The sequence below is a fragment of the Trametes versicolor genome, assembly GCF_000271585.1.
Source record: "Trametes versicolor FP-101664 SS1 unplaced genomic scaffold TRAVEscaffold_1, whole genome shotgun sequence".
Taxonomy (NCBI): Eukaryota; Fungi; Basidiomycota; class Agaricomycetes; order Polyporales; family Polyporaceae; genus Trametes; species Trametes versicolor.
Window position 1 is genome coordinate 4335200 of NW_007360321.1, and position 21981 is coordinate 4357180.

At 58.9% G+C, this 21981-nt stretch overlaps 9 protein-coding genes across 9 annotated transcripts; 4 read left to right on the forward strand and 5 right to left on the reverse strand.

The window, feature by feature from the left end:
- Positions 1–928: 928 nt before the first annotated feature.
- Positions 929–2733, forward strand: TRAVEDRAFT_42535 (phosphatidylserine decarboxylase; the record flags this gene model as incomplete). The annotated part of the gene is made up of 5 exons (XM_008034070.1): positions 929–1082; positions 1142–1311; positions 1393–1623; positions 1682–2246; positions 2315–2733. 5 exons carry the CDS (start codon positions 929–931, stop codon positions 2731–2733), a joined length of 1539 nt encoding a protein of 512 aa, XP_008032261.1.
- A 126-nt stretch (positions 2734–2859) lies between these two features.
- On the reverse strand, positions 2860–4844 carry TRAVEDRAFT_33773 (S-adenosyl-L-methionine-dependent methyltransferase; the record flags this gene model as incomplete). Its single annotated transcript, XM_008033827.1, has 6 exons — positions 2860–3619; positions 3671–3735; positions 3785–3999; positions 4049–4118; positions 4172–4389; positions 4460–4844. 6 exons carry the CDS (start codon positions 4842–4844, stop codon positions 2860–2862), a joined length of 1713 nt encoding a protein of 570 aa, XP_008032018.1.
- Positions 4845–5071: 227 nt separating this feature from the next.
- TRAVEDRAFT_42537 (DUF21-domain-containing protein) lies at positions 5072–7314 on the forward strand (the record flags this gene model as incomplete). The annotated part of the gene is made up of 14 exons (XM_008034071.1): positions 5072–5265; positions 5318–5412; positions 5466–5506; positions 5565–5585; positions 5636–5674; positions 5733–5778; positions 5837–5846; positions 5971–6059; positions 6111–6195; positions 6252–6372; positions 6432–6487; positions 6545–6626; positions 6682–6788; positions 6858–7314. The coding sequence occupies 14 exons, from the start codon at positions 5072–5074 to the stop codon at positions 7312–7314; spliced, it is 1443 nt and encodes a 480-aa protein (XP_008032262.1).
- Positions 7315–7492: 178 nt separating this feature from the next.
- On the reverse strand, positions 7493–9258 carry TRAVEDRAFT_42538 (CoA-dependent acyltransferase; the record flags this gene model as incomplete). Its single annotated transcript, XM_008034072.1, has 5 exons — positions 7493–7601; positions 7660–8247; positions 8305–8327; positions 8381–9053; positions 9107–9258. 5 exons carry the CDS (start codon positions 9256–9258, stop codon positions 7493–7495), a joined length of 1545 nt encoding a protein of 514 aa, XP_008032263.1.
- A 514-nt stretch (positions 9259–9772) lies between these two features.
- On the forward strand, positions 9773–13915 carry TRAVEDRAFT_111059 (dynein heavy chain protein 2; the record flags this gene model as incomplete). Its single annotated transcript, XM_008035114.1, has 13 exons — positions 9773–10037; positions 10087–10356; positions 10413–10868; positions 10928–11497; positions 11545–11711; positions 11766–11843; positions 11895–12468; positions 12525–12655; positions 12709–12828; positions 12878–13084; positions 13140–13269; positions 13322–13419; positions 13478–13915. 13 exons carry the CDS (start codon positions 9773–9775, stop codon positions 13913–13915), a joined length of 3504 nt encoding a protein of 1167 aa, XP_008033305.1.
- A 606-nt stretch (positions 13916–14521) lies between these two features.
- Positions 14522–15837, forward strand: TRAVEDRAFT_42540 (uncharacterized protein; the record flags this gene model as incomplete). Its single annotated transcript, XM_008034073.1, has 4 exons — positions 14522–14677; positions 14748–15029; positions 15089–15628; positions 15688–15837. 4 exons carry the CDS (start codon positions 14522–14524, stop codon positions 15835–15837), a joined length of 1128 nt encoding a protein of 375 aa, XP_008032264.1.
- A 257-nt stretch (positions 15838–16094) lies between these two features.
- Positions 16095–17858, reverse strand: TRAVEDRAFT_111418 (kinase-like protein; the record flags this gene model as incomplete). Its single annotated transcript, XM_008035115.1, has 6 exons — positions 16095–16449; positions 16506–16861; positions 16911–17009; positions 17062–17319; positions 17375–17688; positions 17747–17858. 6 exons carry the CDS (start codon positions 17856–17858, stop codon positions 16095–16097), a joined length of 1494 nt encoding a protein of 497 aa, XP_008033306.1.
- Positions 17859–18894: 1036 nt separating this feature from the next.
- On the reverse strand, positions 18895–19650 carry TRAVEDRAFT_88321 (HET-domain-containing protein; the record flags this gene model as incomplete). The annotated part of the gene is made up of 1 exon (XM_008035116.1): positions 18895–19650. A coding segment is annotated over one exon (756 nt), but the record flags the coding sequence as incomplete, so codon positions are not given.
- A 906-nt stretch (positions 19651–20556) lies between these two features.
- On the reverse strand, positions 20557–21798 carry TRAVEDRAFT_42542 (uncharacterized protein; the record flags this gene model as incomplete). The annotated part of the gene is made up of 1 exon (XM_008034074.1): positions 20557–21798. The coding sequence occupies one exon, from the start codon at positions 21796–21798 to the stop codon at positions 20557–20559; it is 1242 nt and encodes a 413-aa protein (XP_008032265.1).
- Between the last annotated feature and the right edge of the window lie 183 nt (positions 21799–21981).

The following is a 21981-nucleotide window of genomic DNA, read 5'->3' on the forward strand; positions in this document are numbered from 1 at the left end:
AAGCATAGGTAGTGTGGGACTTACTCTTCAGTCTGTGAGAGAACGACTGAAGAGCAGAGGCCTGCAGAGTCCTCCTTATATACTACTGGGGAGGACGATGAGTAAGCGTATAAGAAGAGAGCATGTGACGTCCAGAGGACGCTGACTGAGCGATGAATAACGCTGAGTAAGGGAGCATAATCGACATAAGGTCAGATAGTCCATGGCTGAGTAATGCGAGTAATCCGGACGCTGTCTAGAATAGTCCGGAACATCGTAGAACGTACCAGAATCATATGGAGGGATGGCAGGATGCCAAGTAAGTACAGAACAAAAGAATGTACGTATATGGTAAGTAGGAAAGTCCATGCTGGCGTAGGGTAGACGCACAGCCACTATCACTGCCACTCCCGGTCCGGCACAGCCGTAGACACAGAAGTTCAACAGTGCACCCCAACACTTGGTGTGGCGGACTCTTTGCGCAGCCCGTCCCTCCTCTGTTCCGCTGCACATCATGTGTCATGCGTTTTCAGGCAGCTGCGCTGGTGTCTCTGCCTCAATCTACATTCACGGAATTGCCCCACAGAGGGGCAAAGACCCTTTCAACAAACTGCCCACACATCACGATCAGTCATGTTCCCTGTGCGCGACGGGTGATATATTGTTGTCTCCTTCCAGCGCCCTCATAAATCGGGTATCGCCCGCGCTGTAAATATCCGCCGTTATCCTACATGTATCGCCATCGTATCCAGCCGTCAAAAGTGTGACATTATATGAGGTAGCGGGACATGCCGCTTGTCGGCGCTACAAGACTTATCGAAATCAGGCCGACGTCAAGCGCCGTGCAACCTGCAATAACGACAAGCGCCGACAGAAGCGCCTGCGGGGGAAACACATGTGGGGAGCGGGAGGTCGAATGGCTGGAGCAGCCGCTTGGGATGGAACGACGATGAACGTCCTCCGCGCACACTCCACCTCCCTCGCCCGCCGTCTGCACGCCCGCACCGGCGCAGCTCTTCGCCGTACAACGCTCAGGCTGCTCTCCAACGACACCCGCTCCCGGGGCAGCGACGGCTCAGGCTCCCACAGGGAGCCGCTCTACAGTCAGTCTCCCTCTTTTTCCTCATCCGCTGTCCGTGCAGAACACCGACGGTCCCCGCAGAAAGGCTCGCGGATGCCTGGCAGAACACGCCCACGACGTGGTACCCTCTCCCCATCGCCGCAGGCGCGCTTCTCCTCATCTTCATCCAATACCGAAGGAAGTCTGCCACGAAGGAGGTCGTCGTAGACGAGCACGGGAATGAGGTTATCCGGTTGAAGGGCCCTTGGCACGTATGTACCCTACTCGCGTGCCTGCTCACCTGCAAATGCGCGCATCATATTGGGTGCGTCGCCGCTCACTGTATTTCCTAGGTCCATGTCATCGGTGCCCTCCCCCTGCGCAACATGTCCCGCCTCTGGGGGTACCTCAACTCCCTCGAACTCCCCGTCTGGGCTCGCCCTGTCGGCTTCCGCGTCTACGCCACCATCTTCGGCTGCAATCTCGACGAAGTCGAGCACGACCTCACCGAATATCGCTCGCTCGGCGACTTCTTCTACCGCCGACTCAAGGACGGCGTACGCCCCATCGCCGACGCTGTACTCGTGCATTTACCTTCGCCTTCTCCCCACCATGTGCATCCCTAACTTTACGTACTTCTAGGTGAGCCCAGCCGACGGTCGCGTGCTCCACTTCGGCGTCATCAAAGACGGGCGCATCGAGCAAGTGAAGGGCAGCACGTACTCGCTCGACGCGCTCCTCGGCGTCGCGCGCCCGGGCAGCCCCGCGCCCGCCTCCGTCGCCTTCCCCAAGGACGACCTGCACGAAGTGAACCACAAGCACTTTGCCGACATCAACGGCATCGAGTACAGCCTGCACGAGCTGCTCGGCACGCCCACGCCCTCCACCTCGGGGACCTCCACGCCCACGACCGAGGCGCCGCCGCGCGCCCCCGCACCGAACACCCACAGCAGCACGAAGCACGGCGAGCGCGTCGACGCGTCTGTCCCGCGCGACCAGTCGCTGCCGGACGCGGTCGCGCAGGACGTGAGCCTCGCGTCCGAGGTCGGCATCCGGCCGACGGCCGTGCGGCGCGACAGCTTCACGAGCGTGCGCACGAAGCCGGGCAACGACACGTTCTTCATGGTCATCTACCTCGCGCCGGGCGACTACCACCGCTTCCACTCGCCCGCGTCCTGGGTCGTCGAGCGTCGGCGGCACTTCGTCGGTAAGCCCTGCTCTTACTCTCCTATGACGTCATCTGCCGGGCGGACGCGCTGACCCTCGCGTGCGCAGGCGACCTGTTCTCCGTGTCGCCCTGGATGGCGAAGCGGCTCGAGAACCTGTTCGTGCTCAACGAGCGCGTCGCGCTGCTCGGCCGCTGGCGGCACGGGTTCTTCAGCATGGTCCCCGTCGGCGCGACGAACGTCGGGAGCATCAAGATCAACTTCGACACCGACCTGCGCACGAACGTCGGCCGCCGGCGCGACCACCCCGTCGGGACCTTCACCGAGGCCGTCTACGCGGGCGCGTCCCCTCTCCTCAACGGCCAGCCGCTCGCGCGCGGCGACGAGATGGGCGGCTTCTGCCTCGGGAGCACGATCGTGCTCGTCTTCGAGGCCCCGCACGACTTCGCGTTCGCCGTCGGCGCGGGCGAGAAGGTCAAGGTCGGGCAGGCGCTCGGCGACCTGCGGCCCAAGGAAAAGACGGAGTGAGGGGGCGGCGGGGCCGCCTCTGTTCCGCTCAACCGGACGCTTGCCAGTACACTGCGCTACCAGTTCCTGCATGCCACGCCCCATGTCCCATGTAGTTTAATCTAGTAGACTAATGCCACACACGCCCTACACGAGCCGCAGCACCGCGATCGCTTCGACGTGCGCCGTCTGCGGGAACAAGTCCAGTCCCGTCAGGCTCTCCAGCACGTACTTCCGCCCCTCCACCCCCGCCAGCTCCGCGCTCTTCGCGAGGATCATGCCCACGTCCCGCGCCTGCGTGTGCACATTGCAGCTCACATACACGACCGTGCTCGCGCCAAACGCAAGCATCTGCTCCACGAAGCGCTCGTCCGTGCCCTTCCTGGGGGGGTCGATGATGAGCGCCGTCCTCTCCCTCGGGAAGTCCTGCACGGTGTCGAAGATGTTCGCCGCATCGCCCGCGAGGAAGGACACCGCCTCGGGCGCGAGCGCATTCAGCGCCGCGTTGCGCTGCGCGGAGCGGATGCTCTCCGCGGAGAGCTCGATGCCCGCGACGCGCGCGAAGTGCGGCGCGAGCATGATCGAGAACAGCCCGCTGCCGCAGTACGCGTCCACGAGGTGCGTCGGGCCCTCGCCCTCTCCCGCGGCGGACGGGGGGAAGATGGCGGCGCGGACGTAGTCGGTGAGGGGGACGAGCGCGGAGTTGTTGTTCTGGAAGAAGGTGCCGGCGGTGTACTCGAAGAGCTTGTCGCCGACGCGCTCGCGCACGGTACCCTTCTGGTCCGTCACGCAGATGTGCGCGCCGTCGTCGGCGGTGATGCTCAATTCGGGCGCGGCGGTGTCCGCGTCGAGGGGGAGGGAGTCGCGCAGGAGGAGCGTCGCGCCGTTCTTGAACTTGGTGATGTTGCTGGGGGAGGGGTCAGCGTGTAGTACAGCGCAGCATGAGCGTGGACCATACTTGATGACATTATCCCGTACAGGACCTAGGGCCTTGTTAATCACCGGGGTCGCAATTGGACACTCCTGGAAATGCATTGAGAACCTTGCTCTCAAACACTCAGGATGGACTGACCTCTATGTCCATGACATTTCGAGTTCCGACTTGGTGGAAGCCGATTTTCAGCCAGTCTGGCTTGCCCTCTACGGGCGGTGCATCACCCCGTTTCTGCGCCTTCTGGAAGGAGAACGGTGGGCGTTGGAAATGAGGGGTGAGTTTTGTGCGGTAGTTGTATTGCAGTGGTGAGCCGATGGTGGGCAGTATGGTAGGCACCAAATCCGTGGGTATGTCTAGGGCGCCCATAAGCTCATTACGCGACAGGCTGGTCTCTGGACTGACTGGAGTAGTTCTTGTATGCCTCGACCACGGTCCCGCGTTTCAAGTTGAGTTGCTTCTCATATGGAAGCATCTTACAGAGCGTCTTTAGCCGCTAGAACCTACCTTGTCCCAGAAGTCGCTCACCTGATATTGGCAGCCTGCGCAGGTACCAAAGTACTTACACTGGACTAATGACATGTCTCGCCATTCTGAATTGGGCTCGATGACTTCGAGCAAATCGGCATGGGAGTAGAGGCGAGAGTGGCGATATACGCGGACGCGGATGCGTTCGCCAGGCAGAGAGAGGGGAGCGACGATGACCCATTTACGGTCACCGGCGGTGGCAATGGAGAGGGATTCACCTAGGAGAGTTGATTAAACGATGCTATGTACATGAGATATGTCGACAGTGGAGTCCAGACAGCAACAGACCTGTAGACGGAGAGATGCAGGAGACGGTGAGCTCGAGCTGCTGAGAGAACTCGAAGGGGGAGGACCAGTCGAGGTCTGCTGCCTTGGCTGCGTCTGCGATGTCCTGGCCAAGGAGGGCAGTGACCTCGCGTGAGAGGATGTCGTCGTGCGAGTACGGCTCTGGAGCGCGCCGAGCGTTCTTCTTGTTCTTGTGTTTCTTTGGCTGTTTCTTGGACGAACTTGGCGGGTGCGGCTTATCCGCCGGTGCGTCCCCGTTCTCTGGCGGTGGCTGCTGATCAACGACTGGCGAATCGACCTCGATGGCGTCGCTGGCGTCGAGTCGCAGCCTCTTTTCTGGAGGCTGAGCTGGTGAGCCTGAGCGGGAGCGGGGGTGGGTGCTCGCCATGGACCTGGCGGAGCAAATGAGAGAGAGGTGAGTGGCTGGGCGGCGGACGAGGGCGCGTCTGAAAAGGGCAAGTGCAGAAAACATGAGATGGGCGCCTACCGAGCGCGGGGAGGGAGAGACGCGACGCACGTGACGTGCCGAGTGACGCGCCTGGGCGTCTGCTCTATGACGCCAAGAGGGAGGCTCGCGCTCAAGAAGTGCTCGAGCACTCTTTGCCTCCTCCGCCCATGGTCCTCCCCCTCCTCCTCCCCCTCCTCGGCGCCCTCCAGCCCGCAAATGCCTTCCCCACACTCCTCTCACTGTTCAATGTCGTAGCACCCGTCGAAGATGACGAGCCAGGCGAACCTCCCGGCTCCCCCGAGTTCTGGTACAAGCTCATTGTTGCCATCATCCTCGTCCTCGCAGGCGGCGTGTTCGCAGGGTACGCTGCTATCGATCTGCCTGTGTGTACTCGCGCTCACTCTGCGCCGCAGACTTACCCTAGGTCTTATGGGCTTGGATGAGCTGCATCTTCGTGTCCTGGCCTCTTCTTCCGACCTCCCGGTCGAGCGCAAGAACGCTCAGAAAGGTCCGCCATCTCCTACTTTGGTTTCGGCAGTTAGACGTACTCACCCCGCCCAGTTCTCAAACTTCTGAACCGCGGACGTCATTGGGTTCTCGTCGTACGTCCTACTTGCACCTTCCCCGTCCCAGCAGCATGCTCACGTTCTTTCCACACAGGTTCTTCTCCTTGGCAATGTCGTAAGTTGCGCTCCTCTCGCTTAGATGTCGCAAACGCCCACAGTTCGTAGATCGTCAACGAAAGTTTGCCCATATTCCTAGACAGCGCCGTATGTCTTCCTCCCCGTTCCGTATATCTCGTCTAGGTCTAACTTGTGTTTCCTTTAGCTTGGAGGCGGTATCCCAGCCGTGGCCATTTCCACCGCCATGATCGGTATGTCACTTCCGTACCTCACTGGCCGACAAAGCCGATCTCACATGTACCCTCGCAGTCATCTTCGGGTATGTCTCCGGCCCCTCCGCACGCTGCGCTCACCATCCGTTCTAATGGCATTGGCATCATAGCGAGTGAGTAATTTGATATACCTCTCAACGTGATACCCAGAAGCTTACCATTCTCCTATAGAATCATCCCCCAGGCTGTTAGTGTCCGCTACGGTCTCTCAATAGGTGCCTCATGCGCACCCATAGTCCTCGCCATGATGTGGTTGTTCGGTAATCGCGTCACCCTTTGCCCCCATATCTTTTCTTACCAAAAATTTGTAGCGCCCGTTGCCTACCCCATAGCGAAGCTCCTGGACTACGTGCTCGGACACAATGAAGCGCATACATACAAAAAGGCCGAGCTCAGGTTCGAGCTCGTATGCAACCCCTATATCTCAAAATACTTATCAGACAATACATCAGGTCATTCCTTGCTTTCCATAGGCAAGGCGAAGAGCCCCTCCGGGACGACGAAATCAGCATCCTGAACGGCGTCCTAGAACTGAACAACAAAAAGGCAGAAGAGATCATGACTCCCTTAAATGTTCGTTCGCCGTCACGCTACTACACACGTTCAGTATGCTCATGCCCTATATCGTGCAGGACGTCGTCACCGTGAGCGCCGACCGCATCCTCGACCACGCAACGGTCGATTTTGTGTACGCCTCCCCGTCAGTACGCTAAACTGGGCGCACCGCTCACATTGAACCCCTCAGTTTGCGCAGCGGATACTCGCGCATTCCCGTGCACAAGCCCGGTCACCCGCTGGCCTTCGTCGGTCTCCTCCTTGTCAAGCAGGTAGGGGACCATCTTTTCCCCTCATATAGACCCATGCGCTGATGCACGATCTCAGCTTTCTGTATACGATACATCCACGTCCATCCCCGTCTCCGATTTCCCCCTGTCACTCCTTCCGGAAGCCCCTCCAGACATTAACTGCTTCCAAGCGCTCGACTACTTGTACGTCGCGCCGCATGCTCTCTTCAGCAGATGCCCACCACAACCGTGCTAATGCCTCAACCCACCCAGCCAAACCGGCCGCGCGCACCTGCTCCTCCTCAGCCGCACGCCCGGCGTCGAAGGCGGCGCGATCGGCGTCATCACGCTCGAAGACATCATCGAAGAAATGATCTCAGAGGAGATCGTGGACGAGACAGACCGGTACGAAGACAACGTCTCCAAGCGCCGCGCCCGCCGCATGAAGAATGCCGCCGTCATGAAGGGTATCGTCGAGTACCGCGTCGGCGGGCGCGCGAACTCGCTCGCGGAGGGCGACCGCACCCCCCTGCTTAGCCGCAACCAGAGCCCGCTCCCGCCCCCCGAGGGCGAGCGCGCCGCGGGTGCAGGCGCGGGCGGGAACACGCTCGATGCGACGACGTCGGCGGTGCAGGGCGCGGGCAGTCGGGCGACGAACGCGACGTTGCGCCCGGGGTCGAACTTGAACCCGCAGTATGGGAGCGTAATCGTCGGCAGCCCGCGAGAGTGAGCTGGCTCGATACATGTCGTTCTTGGGTGCGTTGCACGCGCAGTTGGGTATTGGCGATGTGTTTCCTTCATCTCGGACTCCTGGACCGTGTAAAGCTGTACATACGTATTTAATGCATTGATAGCTCGCTATACTACAACTGTTCTTGCCAAATAATATGGCGCGCACCGACAATCTTCTACACCCCATCCGCAATGAGCCTCTGCGGCGCCTCGACCCACGCCCTCCACGCCTCCATAAACGCCACCATCTCCGCGCCCTCCACAACCCGATGGTCCGCCGTCCAGCTCACACCCACCTTCAGCCTCCTCTCCCCCTCCCCTCCCCCCTCTCCACATCCCACACCCACCTTGCCCTCCCCACAGCTGCGATCGCCACCCCGCCCCCGGCACCAGCACGGGGGCCGCGCTCTCGACCTGCCCGACCCCGCCCACGTTCGACACGCTCACCGTCCCGCCACGGCGCGGCATGTCCCGCGGGGTGAGCGCGCACGGCACCTGGCGCCCGCGGTGCGCGAGGACGCGCAGCTGGGATGCGAGCGCATATATAGTCTGGGTGTCGGCCGCCTGCAAAGTGGGCGTGTAGAGCCCCGTGGGCGTGCTGAGCGCGATGCTGATGTCCGCGTGCGGGCGGATCACCAGCGACGGGCGCGCGCCGTCCGCAGCGGCGGGGGCGATGGAGGAGCGGAAGAGCGGCCAGTCGCGCATGGCGCGGGCGAGCGTCTTGAGGAGGACGGGGAGGTACGTGAGGCGCGTGTAGTGCGCCTCGGGGGCGAGTTCGGTGGGGGGAAGGGGCGCGTAGAAGGCGGTGGGGGAGACGACTTGCGCGGTGGAGGATGGGCGGGCGGGTGGGGGGAGGTAGTGGGTGGGTATGTGTGTGTTGAGGATGGGGAGGATGTTGTGTAGGTCGGTGATGTCGAGGTAGGTTGAGAAACTACAGTAGTGAGTGTGTTAGATCTGTAGGCAGTGATCAGAACGAGAATGGTCTTACGAGAATTGAGGGATTAAAAGGCTCTGCACGAAAGTAAGTACATGACCAGGAACGAGTGAGCATCGAGCGCACGCACCTTTTCCATGGCTTTCCACATGTTCCAACGTGTCCGGTTGAGTTCGACAGTAACGTCCTTCTCATGTTGCACATCTCCCACTGCCGGCGCAAAAGCATCCTGAGAGGCACCAGTCGGAGGAGCACCGGCCTGCGCCGAACCGCGCTGAAGGAACGCGTCCACATCGCGCTTCTCGACGCGGCCGCCCTTCCCGCTTCCGGGCACCAATGCGTGCAGATCGACACCGTTCTGGCGCGCGTAATGTCGAACGGACGGCGGGGCGAAGACCTCCTTCGTCGCGGAGTGTACGTGTGTACGCGCCTGCGATGGGACGTTCGGGTCGAGTGGGTGTGGCCGACGCGCTTGTTGTGCCGGCGGCGGCGGATAGTCTTGCGTGACCGCACCGACGTCTACCGAAGGTTGCGAGTGTAGTGCGCCATGCCCTGCAACTGCAGCGCTGGACTGCTCGGGCGCGGCGCTCGGAGACGTCGGCTCGGCGTCATCTGCAGCGGCGACGTCGTCCACAACCTCGATAGTGCAAAGGTCCTGGCCGACCTTGGCGATTTGGCCCTCCGGTACGAGCAGCTCGTGTACAATGCCGTCAAAAGGGCTAGTGATCTCGACGCTCGCCTTGTCGCTCTGGACCTCGCATAGCGGGTCAAAGGTATTGACGGCACTCGAAGGCTTCACGCTCCTGCAGATATTGAGTGAGGCTAGCGCGGATTAAAAGCAAGACGGGGTATGTACCATTTGATGACCTCGCACTCCGTGATGCCCTCACCAATGTCTGCGAGCTTGAACCGCTTGAGGGCAGCGCGGGCGGGCGAGCAATGAAAGAGAGCGCGGGGTAAGTGGCTACGCCCGCGCAAGAGCAGCGCGGCGGGGTGTCTGTAGAGCATCTAGCGAGAGTCAGGGCTGTCTCTTGCTGTGTGCTCGCCGTGTGCAAGAGTGAGACTGGTCGTGGTGAGAGGCGAAGGGAATTTATTGCATTGCGAGGACGTCGGGGAACGAGCTGAGATCCGCGAAGGGGAGCTGCTCACATGTCCTCCACCAGCGTTCATGGGCGTCTACGGGTGCGACGCGTTCTGTTTCTCGATTTGGCTGCTTGCCTCTCCCCTCCTCCTCCGTCCTCGCCGTCGCCCCGCCTGTCCTCGTCGCCGCCGACAACAGCGGCCATCGCTCTCGTCGCCTCCGCTGCTGCTGCCTGCGTCTTTGCCGACGCGTGTACCTCGACTCTGCTCGGCACACTGCCGCCCGTTCACCTCCGTCACTCCGCCGCAGTCACACTCAATCTGCTCGCGTAGACTCTCGCCCGACATTCTCTGTACAGCGCTGTACTTCTCATAGGCACACACGACTGCTATGTCTGCCGTCGACGGTCCGCTGGCTCCCATAACGAACGGTTCCTCCCGTATGAACGGCAGCGCACTGAACGGGAAGGGGGATACCAACGGCGATCTCCACGACGGTATCTCAGAGCCCGCACCAGCCAAACCCATCTCATTCGACCCGGAAGTCTTTCGTTTATTCCTTGCTTCTCTCCTTCCTCCTCTCTTTGGCGCCTCTCCGGAAGAGCTAGAGTCTATCTTTGATGAGGACTTCCACGAACGCGCCTCTCGTTTCGCTCCCGAGGGCGGCGGTGTCATCTACGTCGTCAAGAAGAAGGACGAACAAGACTGTGAGTACCACCCCACCTCACTTTTCTCTGTCGTACTCAAGATGTGCAGCCGAGGACGCGCCGCCCTCATACTCCTACAAGATCACACCCACGCTTACTTACGACCCCTCTCATGTCACGACCCTTGCCATCATCAAGCGAGGCCCTGTCCTCGACTCGACATTCCCGATGTCCACACAACTACATATTCTCAATCTCTTCGGCAGCGATGAGACCCCATACGAGAGTTTGCACGCCGTCATCAGCGGCGCAATGAAGCCCTACTTCGAGGCCTTCGTCGGCGCACGCGGTGGAGGCAAGGACGGCGACTCCAAGATGGGTCAGTACCCTCCCACACTGCCTGTAATCACCGAGCATACTCATCCAGTCGTGCAGGCATTCCCGTCACCAAGAAGAAGTTCGCCGAACTAGAGCTCTCCCTTCTGCACCTGCAACAGAACGTCGAAATCCCGGAAACGCACCTCATTATCCACCCCATTATCCAGCGGACGGTTGAACAGGCCCTGCAGCAAGGCCACCGGCCAAACATCTCCGACTTGCCTCCCAAACTCCTCAACGACAGTACCTTCCTCAACACGCTCCAGAATCACGTCAACCAATGGATCAAGTCCATCCAGACGGTAACCCGCCTTACGCGCGACGTCAGCTCCGGCACCGCATCCCAAGAAATCAACTTCTGGCTCAGTCTCGAGCACGCGCTCGAGGGCATCGAGGTGCAGCTCCGGAGCGACGAGGTCACGATGGTAATGGAGGCCCTCCGGAACGCGAAGCGGTTCCGCGCCACGGTCAGTTTCGTCGCCGACACCGGCCTCAAAGACGCGATGGACAAGGGTGAGTGACGCTCGGTAGGTCCCCTCTGTGACACCCCCGTTTACCCCGCGCGCGTGCAGTGCACAAGTACAACCAGCTCATGAAGGACTTCCCCCTGAACGAGCTGCTATCTGCGACGGACCTCGACAAGATCCAGGAGGCGGTCGTGCTCATCTTCCTGCACATGAACCGCAAACTCAAGCTCTCGCCGTACCCCGTGAACCGCGTGCTCCCGCTCGCGGAGGCGATCTCGCGGGACTTCAATGACGCGCTCCTGCGCGTGCTCACCTCCACGCGGCTACTCTACACGCCGTACGAGACCTTCGAGCGGCTGCTCTCGCAGACCATCGCCATCTTCCGCACCTGGGACGACCACGTGAAGGAGTTCACGAACACCGCGCGTGAGGTGACCCGGAAGCGTAATGAGAAGTTCATCCCTATCAAGGTCGTGTCCGCACACGCCAAAATTCAGGATCGCATTCGGTACCTCCGCGACTGGCGCAAACAGCACGAGCAGCTCGCTGTAATGACTGCGCCTACGAAAGGTCTCGGTGGCGCCGGCAACGAGATCGGAGGGATGGACATGGAGGCCGAGGTCAAGGAAGCGTACGAGGTAATGAAGCGCATCGACGTGCTTGACGTCTCAACAGGTTGGTACCCATTCGTACAATACCGGTACTATGCTAATGACATGCAGAGGGTAACGAGATCTGGATGACGGCCGAGAACGCGTACAACGAGCGTGTCGCACGAGTGGAGAACCAGATCATCGCGCGTTTGCGTGACAGGTTGGGTACGGCTCGCAACGCGAACGAGATGTTCCGTGTATTCTCCAAGTTCAACGCGCTGTTCGTCCGTCCCAAGGTATTTTACCAGCCCTCCTTGAACGTGCATGATTATTTATCCCAATGTGTGCAGATTCGTGGTGCGATTCAAGAGTACCAGACGCAACTGATCGACTCCGTCAAGGAGGATATCAAGCGTCTGCACGAGAAGGTCAGCAACGCGCCGCCCTTTCATTCGTACTCAGTTAACATGAGCGGATAGTTCAAAACGCAATACCGCTTTTCGGAAGCGTACCATATGTCGCAGATGCGCGACCTTCCGCCCATATCTGGCGCGATCATCTGGGCGCGTCAAATCGACCGGCAGCTACAGGCGTACATGAAGCGCGTCGAGGACGTGCTCGGGAAGGGCTGGGAGCTGTACGCCGAGGGCCAGAAGCTGCAGTCCGAGTCCGCCGCGTTCCGCAAGAAGCTCGACGTGCGGCCCGTATACGAGGCATGGCTGCACGACATCAACCGGCGCGACATGGGCGTCGGCGGGCGGCTGTTCGAGATCGTGCGCCTGCGCGGCGGCGGGTACCAGCTCGCGGTGAACTTCGACCCGCAGATCATCACGCTCTTCAAGGAGGTGCGGAACTTGCTGTGGCAGAATTTTCAGGTGCCGCACGCGATCACAAACATGGCAAAGGACGCGAAGCGTGTGTACCCGCACGCGGTGAGTCTGATGGAGACCGTGCGCACATACGGCCAGACGCTCGACCTCGTCGAGCACAACAAGGGCATCGAGTGGCTCGTCGCGGAGTACCGGAACGAGGCTCAGCGGATGGTCACTCGCGGTAAGTCTACGTGTGCTCACACACATTCAGGGACGTTTGGGCTGATCCAGCGGTAGGAATGAACATTCGCTGGGATTACTTCGTCAATCAGTACGACACGGCGCGTTATGTCTCTGGGGACGGCGTACGCGACAACAAGCATATTCAGTTCGTTCGAGAACTTGCTAGCATCGTGTCTATTCTCCAAGTAGGTTCTCATCAATAGCTCCGTGTCACTATGGTCCACTCACAGTCGTATAGGACAAGACGAACAACGTGATCGATCTGTATAAAGACATCCAGCGTTCGGTAGAGGATCTATCAACATGTCCGTACACGCCTGAGGCATTCCGTGATCTCCTCAGCAAGATCCAGACAGCAGTATGTTTAACCCTTACTGAATACCACACTCTTGCTCATACCTTCATAGATTGACAGGCTGAACTTGGAAGGTTATGCGAACCTCGATCACTGGGTAGCTGAGCTGGACGAGCGGATAGAAAGCATCCTCCTGCAGCGCGTGACACACGTCATCCAGCTCTTCTGCAACGAGTTCGAACGGGCGGATGACGACGGCAGGAGAGAACCGGTCACGATCGCCAGCAAGCGGAGAGATAAGCGGGCAAAGAACGACAAGGTCTGCCTGCCGTCCACTTGGGCACATATCCAGTCATAAACTTACGATTTGACAGTCTACGGATGGGGCGCTGGTACTAGCCCCGATCATTCACGAAATTCGGATCCAGAACCAAGTCATCTTCCTCGACCCCCCAATTGAGCACGCGCGTGCAGTCTGGGTCCATCAACTGCACGAATGGCTGGGTAAGTTCACAGCCTCTAATGTTGACGATCTCGGCTCAATTTGCTCTTATAGGTACCGTGTGTCGCCTGAAGCGGATACAGAGTTCGCGATATGAGATCGGGCTGCAGATGCAAGGCCACACAGCAACGGACGTCACGTACACATCTCTCGTGCGCATAATTTCCTTCCTCACCTCGCTCTGGTACAACCACTGACGCTTTGACGCAGCTGACACGATTCCCTGACACCACGCTCGAGAAGCCATTCTCGCTCATCGAGCAGAAAGTGCAGTCACTCAAGCAGTACGTCGCGAAGTGGCTCCAGTTCCAGTCGCTCTGGGACCTTGAGACCGAATACGTCTTCAACCGGCTCGGAGACTCGCTCGCCAACTGGCAGCAACTGCTCACGGAGATCAAGAAGGCGCGCTCGACATTCGACACGACGGAGACGCAGAAGTCGTTCGGCGTGTGCGTGATCGACTACGAGCAGGTGCAGGCGCGCGTGAACGCCAAGTACGACGCGTGGCAGCGCGACATCCTCTCGCGCTACGGCGTGAAGCTCGGGAACGCGATGAAGGAGATGCACGCCGCGATCCTCAAGGCGCGCAACGAGCTCGAGCACCACTCGATAGAGGGCCTCGTCGGCGGCGTCCCGCGCAGGTTCTAGGCGGCCCGCAGCGGGCTGCTGGGCTTGTGTTGCGTTCGCGTTCGGGTTGGGCGTCGTCGTCGCGTGTATCTCGCTGTGCTTGTCAATGTCTTCCTCCATGCATGTATCCACGGATCCGTAATTCCCTACCATACGCTTGTACCTATGTAGTCGTATACCCGCATATTTCAGATGGAGGTTGAGCTGGAGCCGACATGTGCGTGTGTGGACAGTGGAACAAAACCCCGAGTCGCGACGGGCCATTCGCCCATGATAGTAAACATCGCCAAATACCGCAGTGTTCGACCAAGCCCGGCAAGGCTCGGCAGTCCGTGTTTGGTCTCCCTTGTGCCCGCAAGCCCTCGCGTGCACGTACTTTTTGCACCTTGTTCTCCCAACGGTAATATTGTTTTTGTTTCTAGTATTTTCACACTCACGCAGGTATATAACCGCTCACGTGTTTGCAAGTGACTGCTAAGTACTGGCACTCGACCACCGGCATTCAACCATCACTGCACTCTCGACTCTCCGAGTTGCATCCTGTTCCATTTGTCCTCCCTCATCTGCCAACATATGTCTCAAATATTGGTATGGAATGCCGACGGTGAGGAACAGGAGCGTAACCCAATGCCCGATTACACTGGCTGTGTCAAGCCAAGCTGGGTCCCCACTGATGGTGGCGACGCGCCCTTATCGGCGTGGCCACCCATTTTGCGCGAGGTCGAGACAAATTTATCACGCAAGATCGTGCTGATGGAGCGTCTGCATCTTGGTAGCAACCCCGTGAGCTACTTTATACCCTGTGGAAGGCGTGCCACTAACACGCTCACTCGCTGCGCTCGTCGCCGGCTAGGTGATCCGCATCCAATACGAGGACGGAGAAGAGAACGTAGCGCGTAATTTTGTTCGGAATCATTTGAACAGAGAAGAAGATATTCAGACCATCTTCCGCCGATTTAGGCGCGAGATACACCTCATGGAGTGGCTCAAGGCGAACGACAGCGCGATTCCAGGACCGACCATCATCTATCCACGCAACATCTCCCCCGAAATAGGTGTCACGTTCGTCATCCTGGACAAATTGCCCGGTGAACTCGTGGTAAACGTGTTCGGCCGTCTGCCGTACCTCGCCAAGGTACGTGACATGTCTCGCCGAGCCTATGCCAAAATCCATGTTCTGAACGCTGTCGCCAGGCACGGCTTGTCCTTGAACACGCCGACAAGATGCTCGCCCTATTCAGGCTGAGCGTTCCCCAGCGCATCGGGTCGCCCATCTGTGGCAGCGGTGGCACCGTCATGGACGTGGGGCCATGGTGCCCGGCTGATCACAAGTATGCGCCCACCAAGGTGTTCAACACGCTCGAAGAGTGGATCAGCGACATGATCCAGACCAAGGCGCGCATACTGGAGCATGCCGAAGACACGACCCCCTCCGACCGCAGCGACAACGACCGCGTACTTGCACGCCTCACAACGGCGCTCTCCGCGCTCTGCACCCGCTTCTCGCTACCGTCATACCGACGATGCGTGCTCAATCACGACGAGCTCTACCCCACGAAGATCCTCGTGAGCGCACACGGCGCCCTTACCGGGATTGTCGACTGGGAGTATACGTCCATCCGGCCCGCACTCTTAGCCGCCCAGTATCCTAGCTATCTGCGTTACGACCATGCGCGTGAATGGTATGTGGTGAATCCACAGGACGCCCAGAGTCTACGCGACCTGTATAGAGCGGTAAGCGAATCGTCTTGTCTTCGGACGACTGCCGTCTCATTTCGCGTATCTCGATGCAGGCCGTCGAGTTGAAGGATCCGGAGTATTGGGAGGCCCTCGTTGACGGCGAAAATCTTCGCTACGCCGTGGAATTGCTGACTCACGATACCTTCGGGTACCATGATTTGGAAACCTGGATGGACGCGACGTTCTCCCGGGAGAAGATGTGAACACCGACATGGACCTATCCACTCTCTGAACGCGAAACATATCCAAACATGGAAGATGCATGCTGTGATCATTTGCACAACGGAGTCTACAACAAAGCTAGGAAAGCGGACACTGCTCGATCGGGTATCGTACCAAAAATCACCGTGTTCATATGCGTCCGTCTGCAGTCATTTCGTATCATATCTTTGCGTCAGTCAGAACATCCCCTCCCTTCCAAGATATACCGATACACCCAACGCGAACCTCAGCCAGACCTCTAGAAGATGGTCGCAAGCGCGCCATCGTCGTCCCCGCCGCCCCGCGCGCCGCCGCCGATCGCCATCGGCCCGTTCTTGCGGAACGTGAAGCCGACCCACACACCGCGCGCGGCGGGCTCCTCCTTCTCGCGCACGCGGTCGACGTGGCGCTGCTTCTCGATCACCTCCGCGTACTTCTGCATGTCCTGTGGGGACGTGAAGTCGTCGTAGTAACCCGTGTCGTCGTCGCCCGTGAGCTCGGGCACGTACGGCGGGTCCGCCCCGCGCAGGTCGTCCCACTGCACGCCCTTGAAGAATGCGTGGTCGCGCACCTGCGAGAGCGTCGCATAGCGCACGCTCGCGTGTGCAATGAGCCTGGCAAACGGGGTGTGTCAGTCGCTACTGTGAACTTGGGTAGGGAGAGCACACACTTCGTGATCGCGTCCCATGCGATGTCGGTCAGGTTGAACACTTGGTCCTCCGGCGCGTCGTACACCGGCCTCTGCAGCACTGATGTCCATTTGTCCAAGTTCGTCCACGTTTCCTCTGGGGTCCGTCCGCTGAACGGCGGGAATCCAGCAAGGAACTCGAACAGAATGCAGCCAAGAGACCAGTAGTCGACTGAGAACGAGTATGGTTTGCCGCGAAGCACCTCTGGGGCCATGTAGTCTGGCGATCCGACAATGGAGTCGGCGTAGCGAGGAATCTGTTGCCGCATGGAGCGGTAAATAGAGCGGCGCTCGAGTGTCGAGCGGTGGATGATCTCGTTCTCTTTCACTTTGTCCAGCTACATCCGTTGAGACGCGGAATTTACAGTCATCAAGGAGAAGACATACCTTGACTTTGAGAGACTCGATCCGTTGAGGATTGAGTGCTCCGGTGGCCAGCCCAAAGTCAGTCAGCTTGACATGACCCGAACCATCCAACAGGAAGTTCTAGCACACGACGTTAGCCAAAGAGGACGGCATGCCAGACGGTCGGGCGTACCTCCGGCTTCAAGTCTCGATGGATATAACCTAGCTTGTGTAGCTCATTCACGGCAGTGAACATCTCGCCGATGTAGAACCTCGCGATCTCCTCCTTCAAAACGCCAGCGTTGTTGAGGAGCGTGCGGAAATCACCTCCGGGAACGTATTCCATAGCAAGATATACGTGTTGGGGGTCCTGGAAGGCGTAAAGAAGACGCACCAACCACGGAGTCTTTGTCGCGGTAAGGATATCACGCTCGACCAGGACGTGCCGGACCTGGCATCCGCAAGAGATTCAGCAAGTAGAATATCTCGAATAGAATATATCACACCTCGTCCATCTTAAACAAAGTCCGTTTCTTCATCTTCTTGAGCGCACAGACCTCGCGCGTGTCCGCTTTCCGTGCTAGGAAGACCTCGCCGTACCCGCCCTGGCCGACCTGAGCGATGATCTGGAACTGATCTACGCGCAGTTTGACGCGACGTTTGCGGAGGAGGGTGCGTTCGCGACCGCGGTAGGACTTGAACTCTTGGGCATACTCGGATTGGGTAAGTTGACGCTTCGTGGTGTCCTCATCGAAGCGCGCCCGTCGCTCCTTGCGGTGAGCAATGTATCCGAGCAGCTGGAAGTAGTAGTCGAGAAAGTCTAGGCAAGTTGAGCGATGGTCGATACGACCAAACGGCGCGAAAGGCGCGATACGCACAGAGCTGAGCGACGGTGGCCTTGCGACGAACCTCCGGGCTATCGAGTAGCTCCTTCTCCCAGACTTTGAAGTTGCCCTGCTTTATAGTGGTGTTCGCCTTGGCTGTGTCCATATAGATGTCCTTATCCATGGTCATGCCCTTCGCGGTGGCCATGCGGATGTCGGGAACACCGACGGTCAAGCCTTTGGCGGTGTTCATGTGGATGTCTGGCAATCCGTCGTACTGGTTCTGGTTGCGTAAATTCGGTGTAGCCATGGATGCTCCAGCACGCGGCTGTGTGGGGGATGGGGTATCGGCCAGGGAGATGGTGAAGGGCGGGAGGAGGATGCGGGTTCGAACGCGAAAGGCGCGCTCGAAAGTGAACAAAGCCTAATTGAGATGTGTAGATCGGGGCCCGGCCCGACGCTTCCGTAGAGCAAGCAGGTAAGGAAAGGTACAAGTGATCAAGTAAGTACGTAGAGGTGCGTATGGGGGTTACTGGGGCAAGTACAGTACCACCAACAAGACCACCGAGTGATGATCATATCAGGTATGGTCCACTGTCCTCGACATCGGTGAGAATGTAAATGGTCGAGACCTCCCAACCACGAAGCGGATCTTCACCAAGGACTGGTATGCTAGCAGTGGCCAGTCTTGCCCTCAGGCATGATGGACGGTACCGGTATCCCTCTCCACCCAAGTATCGCGATCTGAGCTCGGTCCTGTCGCTGCCTTCCAAACAAACATACCTTCCATCAGGCTCCGATGATGCCTGCACCAGCAGCAGCGCAACTATTCCCAGTCGATCGCCCTCGGATCCTCCGTCGCCATCTATGGTGCAACAGCCCAGGGCGGCACAGTATACTGTCAAAGGCTCCAAAAAGGTGTCGACGCACAAGGAGCTTCGGCGCAGAGGGAGGCGGATCCTAATCCCGGCGTTGGTGTTGGTGTAATGCAGCTCCCCGATGGACTCCACATCTAGTAACTTGTACATGTCGCCATTCAAGATCTTCATCCGCATGTTCGCTTTCGGGTGAAAGTATGCAGGAGACGGAGCGAGGACGCGGCTTCGTGACCAGACATGGGTGTCGCAGCTACCCAGTCGATATGTTGTCCCCGGTGGGAGGGAGCGTAGTATGGGGCACCAATCCTCGATGTCATGTCCCCAAGCCAGGATGCTGCGATCGTTGGTGCGTTGCATGATCTCCAACTGCAGGCGGCGAAATGCACCTTCACCACCCTCACCGTAGATCGGTGGCATGTGGACGTTGAAGACTCCCATCAGGCAGTATGCCATATCCTCCTCCCGGGTTGTCTCCCTCCTCGACGCCCACGACATCCGTTCAGCCACGCTTTTTCTGGAGAGCGGTTCTTCGGGGTCCGTGCCGTGGCGATTGAGAACGTTTGCATCGATGCCCGTGATGTCCTCCAACACGGTCGCCCAGTCCATCCGAGTTCCCAGCTCTATCCAGGACGTCGAATAGAAAACCAATTTGAGCGGTGCGATGAGCTCTTGGATGGTCCACCCGCGCGTGAACCAGCGGCTTTCGCGGAACGATGCCAAAGCACCTTCTGGGAAATCCTCGTCCCAATCCTCGACATCGTGCAGGTACGCGATGCAGATGCTCGCGGCCTCGTACCAGGCATACATGGAGTTGATGGCTTCCGAGAGCTCTGCGCTGCTCGACTTGTCGATGCAGCAAGTGTCGTCCCAAATCCAGGAGCAGTTGAATGTGTTCAAGGCGCACCAGCACGCCTTCTCCACCTTCTCCCATCCGCGCTTCTCCTGCGCCACGCTTAGGTCCTGCATGTCTGCGAACGACACCTCACTTCGGCCCCAGCGGTGAGAGAGGATCGCATACGGGGGGATTCGGCCAGAGACGAAGTTTTGGAGCTCGTACGTCCTCGTGTTCAAGAGCCACATTGTGCGCAATATGACTGTTGGCGTGACCGTCCGATAAGTATATTGTCGCAATGCGCAAGGGGAGAGAGTTGGCGTACCCTTGTGTCAGCGGGGTCGAGCTTGGTCGAGGTTAGATTTAGAGGCTGTCGCAACCTGAAGGTGCAACAAAGCGATATCGCGATGTCTATGTATTAAGATTGCAGCGGTGTTTAGTGAGACCGGCGGATAGCAAGAACAGGTGTAGTATGCTCACAATAGAATCGCGCGTACTTCTTTGTCCCTTGAATGCTACACTACCGAGAGCGCATCTGCTATCGGCGTACACTGAGCTGATAAATCTATGAATCGCGGCTTTTAGTCTACGCACCAAGTAGTGTGGGGCAGGGCGAATTGGTTGACGGAGTTCCAGCGCAGCGCGTCTTATATCGGATTTGATTCGGCGAAGAGGCGATGTACTGCAGTGCGCTCAGGCCAAGGCGCGGCCTCCGGTACATATAGAAGACTCATTCGTGTGAACGAAGCTGTGAAGTCACGGGTATGTCGGCAGCTATAGGTGAGACGACTCATGATGCGCGAAGCCATGATTCCGACTAAGCTGAATACGATGGCGAGTTGATACGACACTGCTGAATCCGATAGCAGCCCGATCGCAACCTCAGGAAGCAGCAGTCGGCAGTGCTTCGCGCGCCGCTCAGGCGCGATACTAGCGTCTGTTCCCTCATCGCCGACGAACCCACAGTACCGGGACGGTCAACGGTCATTGGCAATGATTAGACTCGGAGTAGGACAGCTCACGTAAGTAGTATCTTGTAGTAGCCGCAGAGTCCGTATCTCGACATAGACATGATATCTGCGATCTCGGCGGTAAGTACTGGACCTCTTCGCGTGGATCCACCTGACCTACATGTGCCCCCATTCGGTGTGTCGTCAGGCATGCGTTCGTGAATGCAAAGGCGACACCTTGACCTCCAGGCTGCAGCCCGATTTCAACGTGAGGCGATAAAATTCGCGGCGATAGTGCTCGAGGGCCTGCACAGGCAATGCCACCGTGCTGAACAGCCCGACCTTCAAGATGCGCAGCGTCGTAATTCCCTCGTTTTGCATGCGCCATTGCAAGGCTGAGACGAGAAGTTCGAGCTGGGTCGTTCCTTCTTCCTCGAACTTGATGTCGCCGTAAAGCTCGAGGGAGTCAAGAGCGGGACAGAGGGGCGGAGCGTCGGGGGGCAGCACGGGCCGGGCGCGGAGGCAATCGAGCAGCCTGTCAGGGAACTCCACGAGGTACTCGTCGACGACGACGAGGTGGCGGAGGTTGTGTAGAGGAAAGAGGGAGGTGATCCAGTCGTCCGCTATTATGGCGCCGACGGGGCCGTGGATTTTGAGGTATGTGATGGTCTCGGTCATCAGGAAGATCTCCTCGAGGCTGCGGAGGAGGGAGGAAAGTAGCTGTTTCCGAGCAGTCTGCGCAGCAGGATACGCAGCATGGCCTTGGGTGTGGCAAAGGCCGGTGTCCAGCTCCAGCTCTAGCGTCACGCCCGGCGGGGTGTGGTCGCCTCCTTTTGCCATTGAGCCGTAGACTCGGCACATGCGGTGTGTGACTGTGACCTCGATACTCTCGCAGGCGCGCAATATCTGCATACGGTGCAAGTTATGCGGAAGCATCGCCAGGAATGACAACCGGCACAGCTCGACAGTCGCCCCGCGTGCATTGCCACGGAGAACGACGTTGGCGGATGAGGGGACGTCGAGCTCGGACATGATCCGGCCAATGCTGGAGGGGTAGTCCTCTATCACTACGTCCGTCAACCGCGAGGCGGAAAGAGGAGAACGCGCGGCGGGGACGACATCTGGGGGCGGGCCACCGGGCCGCGGCGCGGCGAAGCAACGGATGAGGGAAAGCTTCTGCAGTTGCGAGAAGCTCCCCAGGGCTGCGAGAAAGGGTTCCAGAGGAAGCTGGTGAGAAGCCCCCACAATACCGCTTTTCATTTCTAGAAAGCACAATTGCGAAGCGAGGGCTGGCGTCAGTGCCATCGAAGCGTGGCTCATACTGATGGAGCTTATGAAGGGCAACCGGAGGTGAGAGAGGTCGAACACGGGGGGTGGGGACAGGGTGGCCCCTGAAGAGCTTGTGGAGTCCGAGTCGTCGTGGCTCACGGTGAGCGTCGTCAGCATTGAGAAGCTGGTGTTCTTAAGGGCTTCGCGCAAGTAAGCCACGTCGGAGGAGCGCAGCAGATGGGCTGTAAGCCCACCCACCCGATCCGGATGTACTGGCATGCGCTGGTAAGGTGTGATTTGAAATCTTGTCCCGTCGACACCAGTTGCCACTATCGTCGAAGCCACTACTGTCGAAGGCGC